The following is a 12,531-nucleotide window of genomic DNA, read 5'->3' as shown; positions in this document are numbered from 1 at the left end:
GACAGGGCCTTCTCCTTCGCTGCTCCCACCCTCTGGAACTCACTACCTCACACCATCAGAGACTCCTCCTCACTCACCACATTCAAAACATCACTCAAGACCCACCTGTTCAACACTGCATTCAACATTTAACCCACAGCATTTAACCCCTGACTATCTCTTCTCCTTCTCCCTCCTTTTTGCTTTGAATATTTCCCTATTGATTCTTGTTTTTTTGCAATTGTTTTTATGTTTTGCTCTGCATTATGTTTTGCACTCTGTCAAAGCGTCTTTGGGCTCCCTGAAAAGCGCTATATAAAATAAATGCATTATTATTATTATTATTATTACTGTCAGCCTACCAGTGCGGTACAAAAACCACACTGCTGCTCCTTCAGTTTTCTACATCACCACAATGGGTGCCAATCTGATGGGGCTGGACTTATTCCACAGTCTTCACTTTCGGCTGGCTGATTCCTGTGGCACAGATGTCCTACAGGTCACGACCACCTGGCACCACATGTTTCCTGCATTGTTTTCAGACCTGGGGTGCATCTTTAACTTTGTACATCAGCCTACAATTAACGCTGCTATTGCACCAGTCATTCAACCCTTGCGGAGGGTACCTCTCGCTCTCCGGGACCAGGTCATGGCCGAACTACAGCGTCTCCTCGACTCTGACGTCATCGAATCCATCAATGCATCCCCTTGGATTTCAAACCTGGTCGTTGCATGGAAAAAATCTGGGGAGCTGCGACTGTGTGTGGCCCTCCGGGCAGTCAACAAGGCCATCATTCCGGATAAATATCCCCTGCCCACCGCAGAAGAACTCACCACACATTTCCATGGCTCCACTGTTTTCAGAAAACTGGATTTAAAGCAAGGTTACTTACAAGTACCCCTGGCAGCGTCAGCAAAGTCCTCACAGCCTTTGTCACGCACATGGGGGTTTTCCGTTACAAGCGCATGCCTTTCGGCCTCTGCTCGGCTCCCAGCTGTTTTCAGAAAATAATGTCTCTTCTCCTAGCCGGCATACCTGGGGTGTCAAACTACTTGGACGATATTGTGGTACATGGCGCCACCCAGCCTCAACATGATGCTCGACTACAACAAGTTTTTGGTCAGCTCTCTGCCCATCACGTCACACTCAAATCTGCGAAATGCCTCCTCGGGGTTCCAGAGATAGAGTTTGTGGGGTGCAAGCTCTCAGGGCAAGGCATCACTCCTATATTATCACATGTTGACGCCATCCTTGCCCTTCGTGAGCCACAGTCAGTATCCCAACTAGCCTCCTTCCTGGGTATGGCCACATATTACCTCCGCTTCCTCCCACAGTTTGCCTCTACTACAGCGCAACTACGCCACCTCCTCAAAAGGATGTACCTTGGGAATGGACCACGGCTTGAAGCCACGCTGTACAGACACTTAAGCATCAGCTCACTTCTGCCCCCACTCTAGCGCACTTCAGTCTCACAGCGTCCACGATGGTTACCTGTGCATGATGGTTACCTGTGATGCCTCCTTGGTGGCACTGGGTGCTGTACTGTCACAGTTTCATGATGGGGTAGAGAAGCCAGTAGTGTTTGCTTCCCGTTCCCTCACTCCGGCTGAACAAAAGTACTCGGTGGGTGAGAGGGAAGCGTTGGCATGCATTTGGGCATGAGCGCTGGCATCTCCACCTCTACGGCAGAGCCTTCACGATGCGAACAGACCATCAAGCTCTCACGGCACTTTTGACTACCAGCGGCTCAGGACATAAACCACTACGATTACTCAGGTGGGCAGACCGCTTGAATCAGTACAATTTTAAGTTGGAATTCACACCGGGACGCCAGAATACCGTTGCGGACCTTCTGTCAAGAGCGGTCATTCTACCATCAACGAATCAGCAGGAAACAGACACCGAACCTGATCTAGTGCAAATGCTTCAGGCACCCTTGTCCACTGTTGTTTCCATGGAATCACTTTGTAAAGGTTCCCAGGACGACACTGTTTACCACGCTCTGTACCGACATTAGAGGGGGGTGGCCGTCAAACGTTAAAGGGGAGCTGTTACCCTATTACAGAGTGAGGGCAGAATTATCCTGCTGGGAGGATTTCTGCATTGCCAGAGGTCACCAAACCTTGATTCCGGTATCCCTTAGAGTGCAGGTCTTGCGAATGGCACATGAGGAACACCTTGGAGTAGTGAAAGTTAAACAGCGCTGCAGAGACATTGTCTGGTGGCCCACCATCGATCACGGCATCGAACTGATGGTCAAGGATTGCACTGCATGTGTCCTCAGCGGAAAATCCTCTCAGCCAACTCCTGCCCCTCTATCCCCTATACAGTGGCCATCTGCATTTTGGAAACATCTCCAGGTGGACCTCTGTGGAGAACTGCATGGGGCACCAGACCATGCCACTTACCTACTCATGGACCTCCATTCAAAGTGGCCTGAAGCTTTGCCGCTGGGGTCAGTCACCACTCAATCGGTTATTCAAAAGCTCGATTCATTGTTTGCGGATATCATGCGGGTCTCCCGGATATCATTACCACAGACAACGGGCCCCAATTTATTTCTGCTGACTTTACAGCTTACCTGGCAGAGAGAGCTATAAATAAAGCACATTCGAAAAGCCGTATATCATCCTCAAGCTAATGGAGGTGTGGAGCGCCTCAACCAGACGCTAAAGAACGGCATCCGTGCTTACCTGACCGAAGGTTTGCAGTTTGAAACAGCTCTCCTGCAAACACTCTTACACTCTCGGGCCTCCAAGCACACAACAACAGGGGTATCCCCCGCGTCGCTGATGCTGGGAAGGGAACTACAACTCCCGCTCGATCGCCTTGGCTTTACCAAGGGTAATCCTTCATCGTCAGCTACACGTTTGCAGGTAGAGACCCAGCAGCAGCATATAAAGTTGAGGTTTGACCAGTCCAAAAGGGCCAAACCACGAACGTTACAGGAGCAGGACTGGGTGCATGTCTGGGTGTGTGTGTGTGTGTGTGTGTGTGTGTGTGTGTGTGTGTGTGTGTGTGTGTGTGTGTGTGTGTGTGTGTGTGTGTGTGTGTGTGTGTGTGTGTGTGTGTGTGCATTATGTCACGCACAAGACGTGTGTATACAACATACCACTGCACAACATGTCACATATAACATGTGTATATATAATACAACATGTGCACAATATGTATACAAGGTATGTAACACATAAAAATAACGTTATGTCCGGGGGTAAAGCAATATCTAGAGCCAGATAGATCTGTGTAGGTAGGTATTCGACTGTCACGATAGGGAATCTACCTGTAATAAGTTCTGTGTGTTTAGGTGATTTGTCGGGTTAAGATGTCCGCTTGTGAACATACCAGGATGTTCGAGTGTTGGATAGTATAGGGATTAAGCATAACGCCCCTGTGTCACACCTGGTCATCAATTCTTTGTCCCTTATGGCAATGCACACCTGTAGACACTTAGTTAGGTCCCCAGCGCAACATTAAATAATTCCCTTCCCTGACAGTGACTTCGGAAGGAACAGGCAAGGAAACCAGTTTGGGGCACCGCCGATGATGGCCGCAGCCAGCTACACCTCTGCGAGGCCTCCAGTAGCACGCGCTACGACCACGCTCCAGGCCTGTGGAGGGCACTGATGCCGACGTCACCGCCAAAGGTTATAAAAAGAGCACGCCGAACTCCATGCGCAGTCCCGGTCCTGGCCCGAGTTGAGTCCTACCCCGAGTGGAGTTCGCTTGCTTCTGACATGTTCCTTTGTCTCGCTTGGACGTCCTTTTGCTTGGCTGGTAGCATGCAGTCGCACCTGCGTTCTCTCCGTTCCTGTCTCTTTGTGCCTCGTGTTGGAGATCGACCTCGTGTGGAGCCGCTGGCTTGCATTGGACGCGCGGTGCTTTTGGTGCTTTGGGACCTCGTGGGTGCTTGGGAGTTTGGAGCAAGGCCTGGGGGCGCGCGACCACGAGCGGAGCTTGGAGCCGCGTGGTTGACGATACACTGAAAGACGACAAGACAGATAAGACCGCACACCACTTACACACCATAACGAACGTTTTTCTTTTCCTTAGTTCGCATTCCCTCGTCTGTACCTGAAGTGAGTTGTGGGGACGTCCCAGATTAGGACCTTTATTTGATTACCGTCGCGTTCATTGCTTCGGGTTCCGTTTAATAAATCTTTATTTTTGTACATTTGAAATCTTGTGTGTCGAGTTCGGTTCATTAATTCCCCGCAGGATCGAAGCCGCGGTCGGCGCGCTCCAGGTAAGTGCTTTTGCCGCAGCCTTCCATTTCCATTCTTCCTCCCGCGTTTTATAGCTGAATCCGAGTTGGTCGTCGCTTCCAATTAAATCCGTTCCGGTCCATCCGCGAGCCCTGGTATTAACCGAAGGGTCCACGCAACAACTGGTAATCAGTAGTGGGATTGAACACTGAATACAACTGGTGTCAAGAGTGAGGATCTGGGCCCATCGGACAAATTTTTTTTGTCCGCGGCGAGACATCGACACGGTCGGGCGTACATCGCGCCCGCCATTTGAATGTAAATTTTTTTAGTCCGAGGTGAAAATTTTGTATGGTCCATTGGGCTTACGGGACGCGAACGGCACGCCATTAAATTTAATTTTATTCCTGTTAAAAGCCGCGCGGAGAAGCAACCCCTTCTTTACAGATGGAAGAGGTAAGCGGTACGGAGGAAAGGAGAATGGAAGATGTGGGAAGCGTTGGGAGTGAGTCAGAAGTAGTGGAGGTAGAGAGTAGTGGTGGAGCTTTCCTCGCCGTTGGGATGGCCCCGATAAACGACCAGATTTTGGATCGATTGCTTCGGGAAATTCGGGGAATAAATGGAAAAATGGATATAATAAATAATACAATTGACCGGATGATTAACAAAATGGATGCCCAGGCGAATGAAGAATTTAAGGAAGAACAAAAGAATGGTGCCGATGGGGCTCAGGAGCCGAGAATGGCAATTGAATCAAATTTACAGGTGAATGTGGAGTGCTCACAGGTGGATGGGGAATGCGTACAGGTAAATGGGGCGTGTCCACAGGTGAGCGTGGCGTGCCCACAGGTGAATGGGAAAGGAAATTTGGAATGTGGAAATGGTAATGGGGAATGTTTCCCACCTGGTGGCCTGGAGGTTTATCGGGACCGGCTGGATGCCCCAACACATAAGGGGGATGAATTTGGAGTGGTGCAGCACGAGGGCAGTTATGCAGTGCAACAGGGGGTAGAGTTATTGGGGGTCCAGGTAATGGAGCCGGACCGGGTACTTATTGGGGAAGGCCTGTCGGGGCCAGAAATAATTTGTGATGATGATGGGGGTGATGAGAATGATTTGATCCAGCGGCTGGAGACCCGGGACAGTCCCATAGAGGTGGGGTTTGATCGGGCCCAAAGGAGTTTGGGGGATGAGGTGAGTCGGTCCGAGAAGGAGGTTGTGGTGACCAAGGGGACCCTCACCGTACACTACGATTTGGTAACGGAGGCTCCAAAATTACAGAACCAGTTGGGGGAGTGTGTTGGCTCCGGGCTGGATTCGGACAGAGAGGGATCGGGAGATAGAGCCTCCGATGATTTGGTCCCCGTAGGGAATTTGGACCAGCTGCAGGGAGGGGCAGAACAACCTGAGGGAGATGTTACTTGCAGCTGCGGTTTGGCACAGGTGGGAATTAATATTTTTTAAAGAAAAAATAAATTTACATTTAAATGGGAATTTGATTTGGAACAGCCATGGAGGGAGTTGGTTCCCGGGCTGTGGAATTTGGACCAGAAGAGGTCATGGGAGATGGCCTCGGGGGAAATTTGCCCCTTTGTAAATTTGGGGATGCCAGGCAGCTGGGGGGCTGTGCTGGCGAGATTTGGACGTGGGGTCCAGCCATGGGTGTCATGGTACGACCTGGGCCCCACGGGGGTCTGGTGGAGTGTGGCGTCCCTTGTCCGTCGGGGCGCAGCCCAAGCTGGTGGCTCGGGCTGGCAGGGTCACCGGACCCTGTTGGGGGTTAAGACCTCCAGGGGGTCCGAGGTGGTTTCTCAAGCATGGGATGGCATTTATTGAGGACCACTAGGGGGAGGTGTTGTGGGTCACGCTTTGGTGGTGGCACCGCGGATGGCCATCTTGGGCCTGATGTAGTGACCACCTGGGCATGCGGCCTGACACCCTCTCCCTGAGACTCTGGGATAGCCAGCATGTGGTGACCTGCCATGCTGTGCTGGGCTATGGACACGGGTCAAACCAAATGGACAGGGATGGTGATAGCCTGCCGGACAACCATTGGGGCATCTGTGGAACGTGATGGTGTGAGTGACCTTCCACAGATGCTTCGTTATGATTTGTGGACTCTCGGTTTGGGAAGAGAGCCATGGGGTTTGATGAATCGGGAATTGGTAACGAGCCGAGCATATGGGCAATGCTCGGCTGGCATGTGTATGTGTATGGCATAGCATCTTTCTTTGGTGAGTTTAGTAAAATGTAAAAAATGTTTGGCATGGGTAATCTGTGGGTTAGATGTAAATTTAAGGGTGAATTTTGTGAAGAGAAATGGTGGACACTGTATAGTGATGCCATTATTGATCCAGGTGTGTAGACCAAAGTGTTGGAGGCTGTGATAAAAATTGATAGGGTAGCAGGACACAGCTTTCAACTGGTTGCGGGGGCGACTGCCGATATTTGGGACGCGGGATCATGGGGATGGAGTTGGGGTTCTGGGGGTCAACGTGGTGCTATGGGTGTCCGAGGTGTGTGGACCATGTCTTCTGGGTGGGTCTCCTGGTGGAGCATGGCTGTTGACTGGACCTTGGTGTGGTCAAGTGTGGGTGGGCACTTGGGGGCTGCAGTTCTGTGGACAGGGGGATGATGGTGGCGTAGGTGACGTGAGGGGAATGCCACGCACTGCGACCGTCTCCCCCAGGGCCGAGGTTGTGTGTGCGGTAGTGTTTGAGGCAGCAGGTGCTCACCACATTGGCCAGCTGGGGCTAGTGCAGCTGTGTTCCTCGCAGGGGGGCCAAAGGATGGATGGTGGGTCGCACCCTTATGGACACTCATGGGCCATTTTGGCGTTTTGACTGCTCACCTTGTCCCGATGACCCTTGCACGGTAGAGGTTTGGAGCTGTCATGGCCACAGGTAGTTGTGTAGTGATGATCACCGTTAGATGCGGACCCACATACCTGCCAGGGTAGTGGGGACAAAAGTGAAATTTGGAAAAATTTGATTGGTCCAAGGAGAAATTTTGGGATTTGTTTGGGTGGATTGCACTTTGGACCTGACCAACCGTAGTTACCTGCAAATCAAGGTAGAGGTAAGGCCTTGATGTTTACTGTCCCAGGCTCCAGGACTTGCTATTTAAATTGGGGACATGTAATTTGGAGTTGGGGGCGGGTGAGAGTGATGACATGGTCGGTGAGGGGGATGGAATGTGTGCCACAGAGTCTTGTGGGTGGTATTTGTTAGTGTTGTGGTTATGTGTTTTGATGTGGTCATGAGAGTGGAAACTGAGAATGAGTGGTGATTATTGTGATTATTGTGAAATGTGGTTCAATGTGAATGGGATTTCACATGTGGCAGGCCATGGCAAAACTCTTGTAACATCTTTTTGTAACATCTGCTTGGAATTGTGCTGAGTTGTGTTGAGAATTGAATGGCAGCGGGGGAGGAAGTGCGTTTTGGGATCTTGTGGGTGGGGAAGGTGTGTGTGTCCGGAGGTACAGTTCAGGCTCTGAGGAGCGATGCCTGCTGCCCCCCTCTGCGGCAATTACCCCTGGCAGCCAGTGGTATCTGGAAATTGGAGCTCGTTGGTGGAGGGTCTGGTTGGGCGCCGTGGGGTAAAGGAGACCACCGGTGACCCGTGGAGCTGCTCGGCAGCAGGAGGCAACGGAGCCTGGTGTGTGGAGACCCTCACCGGCGGGGTAACGGCGGAAAGGGCTGTTGGGCTGCCATGGGGCCAAGAGGTAAGGGGGGGGGGGGGCAATGAACTTGTAAGTCGGTTGACTTGTTTTGGGACTGCGGGCACCACAGCCTGAAGCACCCCCACCATCTTACTTGTGCGGTACCTCCCCCGCTTCCTAGTAGAGAAATGATGCACATACACGAATGACATCAATGCCATGGTCCTGCAGGGGGGGTGAAATATGTGCTTTGAAATGATTTTGTGTGCATGGAGTGACGGAATTAGTGAGTGGTTAAGGGGTTTGTGTTGTACGAATGAGGGCGAAATCCACCGAGCCATGTCACTCACCTGTAACATCTGGACAGGGCCCGCGGAAATTTAGGGGCGCATTGGGAATGGCCCCGCAGGTAAGGTTGTGTCTTGTGAAATCCACCGGGGGACGCGGTCTGGAGACCGCGGTATGTACAAATGTTTATTGGAGTTGTGAGTTTTTGTAAGGTTAAGTTTTGTGATTAAGTAGATTTTGTATGTTGTTTGTTTCCTCCCTCCGCAGGAACAACGAATAAGACCAATGTACATATTTGATTGCATGATTGTTAAGGGGATTAGCATGTTTAGGAGCACAGGAAGGAAGTCCAACTCACTTCCCACAGCCCTCCTGATTTATTTCATCGGTTAATTAAGTGTGAGACAGTAAGTGTTAAGACTGGAATGGTAGCGCCTGCAGTGAACCTAGCAGGAGCTACGGTTCCAGGTTGGGGGCTGTTATGTCTGGGGGTAACGCAATATCTAGAGCCAGATAGATCTGTGTAGGTAGGTATTCGACTGTCGCGATAGGGAATCTACCTGTAATAAGTTCTGTGTTTAGGCGATTTGTCGGGTTAAGATGTCTGCTTGTGAACATACCAGGATGTTTGAGTGTTAGATCGTATAGGGATTAAGATTAACGCCCCTGTGTGTCACACCTGGTCATCAAACCTTTGTCCATTATGGCAATGCACACCTGTAGACACTTAGTTAGGTCCCTAGCGCAACATTAAATAATTCCCTTCCCTGACAGTGACTTCGGAAGGAACAGGCAAGGAAACCAGTTCGGGGCACCGCCGATGATGGCTGCAGCCGGCTACACCTCCACTAGGCCTCGAGTAGCACGTGCTATGACCACGCTCCAGGCCTGTGGAGGGCACTGATTGGGTGGCGCGCTGAGGCCGACGTCACTGCCGAAGGTTATAAAAAGACTGCGCAGTCCCGGTCCTGGCCCGAGTGGAGTTCGCTTGCTTCTGGCACATTCCTTTGTCTCACTTGGACGTCCTTTTGCTTGGCTGGTAGCGTGCAGTCGCACCTGCGTTCTCTCCGTTCCTGTCTCTTTGTGCCTCGTGTTGGAGATCGACCTCGTGTGGAGCCGCTGGCTTGCGTTGGACGCGCGGTGCTTTTGGTGCTTTGGGACCTCGTGGGTGCTTGGGAGTTTGGAGCAAGGCCTGGGGGCGCGCGAGCACGAGTGGAGCTTGGAGCCGCATGGTGGACGATACACTGAAAGATGACAAGACAGATTAAACCGCACACCACTTACACACCATACCGAACGTTTTTCTTTTCCTTAGTTCGCATTCCCTCGTCTGTATCTGAAGAGTTGTGGGGACGTCCCAAATTAGGACCTTTATTTGATTACCGCCACGTTCATTGTTTCGGGTTCTGTTTAATAAATCTTTATTTTTGTACATTTGAAATCTTGTTTGTCGAGTTCGGTTCATCAATTCCCCGCAGGATCGAAGCCGCGGTCGGCGCGCTCCTGGTAAGTGTTTTTGCCACAGCCTTCCATTTCCCTTCTTCCTCCCGCGTTTTATAGCTGAATCCAAGTTGGTCGTCGCCTCCAATTAAATCCGTTCCGGTCCATCCGCGAGCCCTGGTATTAACCGAAGGGTCCGCGTGACAATAATATGTGTGCATACAATACACAGCATATGATGTCATGCAAAACAAAACAAAAGATTCATTCAAAGTATACCGCCCCCATGCCAAATAAATTAATAACCTATCATCCAGTGCGCAATGTCGTGCGCCATGTCGCACATGAAGACGGAATTAGGAAGGAGCAATGTTCAATAATTGATTGATTGATTGAGCAAATAAAAAATAACTAAATAATAATCGTAAAATAATTAATTTCTTAATCAATTGGCTAATCGCATAACTAAACCACAACCATTTCATCTGAATCTGCAACTTTTTGAAAATTACTTAAGTAATAAATCAAATAATTAAACTGGATGGTATTCATAGAACACTTACCCTGTGCAGTCAACTTGGTGTGAGCCAACTCTTATTGTTTTTGAACATTTTTTTTTTGATCCAATATGGCTGCCAGACCACGTGAGCGATGACATAAATTTATACTCTCCAATATAATTGTTGCAAGATCAGGCTCAATAAATTTCAAACTGATCAGACTAAGTGTTGTCCCTGTCGAATTACGAGGTCATAATTACGGGACCAATGAAGTCATCGTTAACAAAACCTAATCCCCATATGGAGTTCTTTCCAATGAGCCACGTTTCAATTTTTTCCATGGAGCGGTTTCGGAGATATAGAGGTACAACGTTTTTTCGGTTTTTCCAAGATTGCACCTGTACCACATGACCTATGGCATCATGATTATCATTACAATATTCTACAGGAGGAGGCGCTCATATGGTGAAAATTGTGTCCATCAGACCAACATTTGCAAGGAAAAAAAATCATAATGGCCGGATAAGTGTTGTACTTGTTGAATTATGATGTCATAATGAAGGCACCGATGACATCATCATCAACATATTGTCGTGTCGCTGGTGATTAAGAACACGGGCGGCAGATAGCCGAACAGTTTGCTTTCACTGTCTTTTTAATACACTACTCACAATAAGTTAGGGATACTGTGGGAGTTAGTTAATTTTTTTATAGGGGTTAAGGTTAGGGTATTGAAATCAAGAATGCTGTGTTTTTTCACACTCATTAATAACCATAGAGTTAGGACCAACAACTTTTTTTCAACATAATTAATACATAAAATCAACCACACCGAAGAACCTGCCAATATCCATAACTTATTGTGAGTAGTGTAGTTTACTTTAACTTTAACATTTTACTTTAACGTTTAATAGTTTACTTTAACTGTTTCCAAGTCGAATAAGCCGAAAATTGGCGGTCAGTCCATCGTGCGCGGGCAAAGAAAACCAGGGTGCTTACCACAGATGGCCGCAACACGGGTTTTATTCCTCGAACCCACAAACACAGAAACGAGACAAGGAAAATCAGCAATACAACAATGAAATGCAACAAATAATGGTTTCATGAAAATAAATGCAATACAATAAATAAAAAACTATAACAATGCGACTGTGTCGCCAATATGCCCCCGCCTAGTACCACAACGGGTAGATGCCATCGTTCACTATGCTAAAAATAAACAAGTTTGATTTAAATCCCTTCAGCTGTTCTCAAGTATCACATTTTCACAATATTTTGGGGGGCAACAACAAATATCATTTGTGCCAAATTTGGTCGCAATCCCATCAGCTGTTTCGGATAAGTTTCAAGTGTTTACAGACTGACAGATGACGCGCCATCGCATAAGCTCCCCTGAACTTCGTTCCAGGTGAGCTAATACATAAGATATTTTTGAATAGCAAGAAAACAGATTCTAGTTCGTCCTTTAGAGAATACCAGCAAGCAGGGGCACCGGCGTTGCCCGGTGCTGTTCCAATTATGTTGGCATTTTGAAGAAATCTAATTCTGGTTTTTTTCCAAACTTTTTTGGAAGGGGTGGGGGCTAAAACACCTTCCTACGCCCACTAAGGAATGTGGTCGGGGATCATTCAATATTACCTTTCACGTAGCCACAAAGTAAAATGGAGAGACTTTTAAAAAAAAATTCCAATTTTGTTTTTAAAATTTTTTTCAATGTTCTTGCCTGAAACACTCCCCGACACTCACTGATGAACGCCCGAAAGTTTGACGAAGATCCGTTCAGCCATTTATGAGAAAAATGGCGCCACGCATGCACACACACACACACACACACACACACACACACACACACACACACACACACACACACACACACACACACACACACACACATAGATGTGAGATGTTCAAAGTACCTGGACGTTACGGATAATGACGCTCCGCCCGTTGGTATAGAGAAAGTTGTTCCCTTTGGGGTCTCCTCCTAAAACTTTAGCCACACCACGCTCAACTTTGGGCAGGCAGGAGAAAACGCTCCCTGCACAAAACGCACACAGAGACAAGAGACAATATAACGGACATTTACATGACTCATTCTTCACAACTAGTCAGGTTCACTATGTTTTTTCGTTCAAAATCATGGTAGATTAGCAAACCTATACATTTTTGGAAACGTTATTACATGGAAAATCTGAAAATCAATGTTTACATTTGCCAATTCCGACCAATTCGATTCGACCAATTCGACCAATTCCATTCGACCAATTCGACCATTCGACCAATCGCTTCGATCGACCATTCGAACATTCGACCAATTCGATCGATTCGATTCGATTCATCGAATTCGATTCGATCGACCATTCGACCAATTCGATTTGCCAATCAATTTGACCGACCTTTGCTTGTGTGGAACTGACTGTGAAAACGATGCGGACTATATTGTCGGATACGACA

At 48.6% G+C, this 12,531-nt stretch overlaps 1 protein-coding gene across 1 annotated transcript in view; it reads right to left on the bottom strand.

Annotated features, from left to right (window-relative positions):
- The window catches only part of LOC137420542 (WD repeat-containing protein 1), a 185,664-nt gene that overhangs the window by 152,618 nt on the left and 20,515 nt on the right, over positions 1-12,531 (bottom strand). The window contains exon 2 of the mRNA XM_078772558.1: positions 11,994-12,115. Within this exon, the coding sequence (XP_078628684.1) occupies positions 11,994-12,115 (122 nt within the window). The remainder of the gene's footprint in view (positions 1-11,993; positions 12,116-12,531) is intronic.

The sequence above is a fragment of the Myxine glutinosa genome, chromosome 2, assembly GCF_964187855.1.
Source record: "Myxine glutinosa chromosome 2, kmMyxGlut1.1, whole genome shotgun sequence".
Taxonomy (NCBI): Eukaryota; Metazoa; Chordata; class Myxini; order Myxiniformes; family Myxinidae; genus Myxine; species Myxine glutinosa.
The sequence above is the reverse complement of the archived record's forward strand: the minus strand, read 5'-3'. Positions and strand labels throughout refer to the sequence as shown.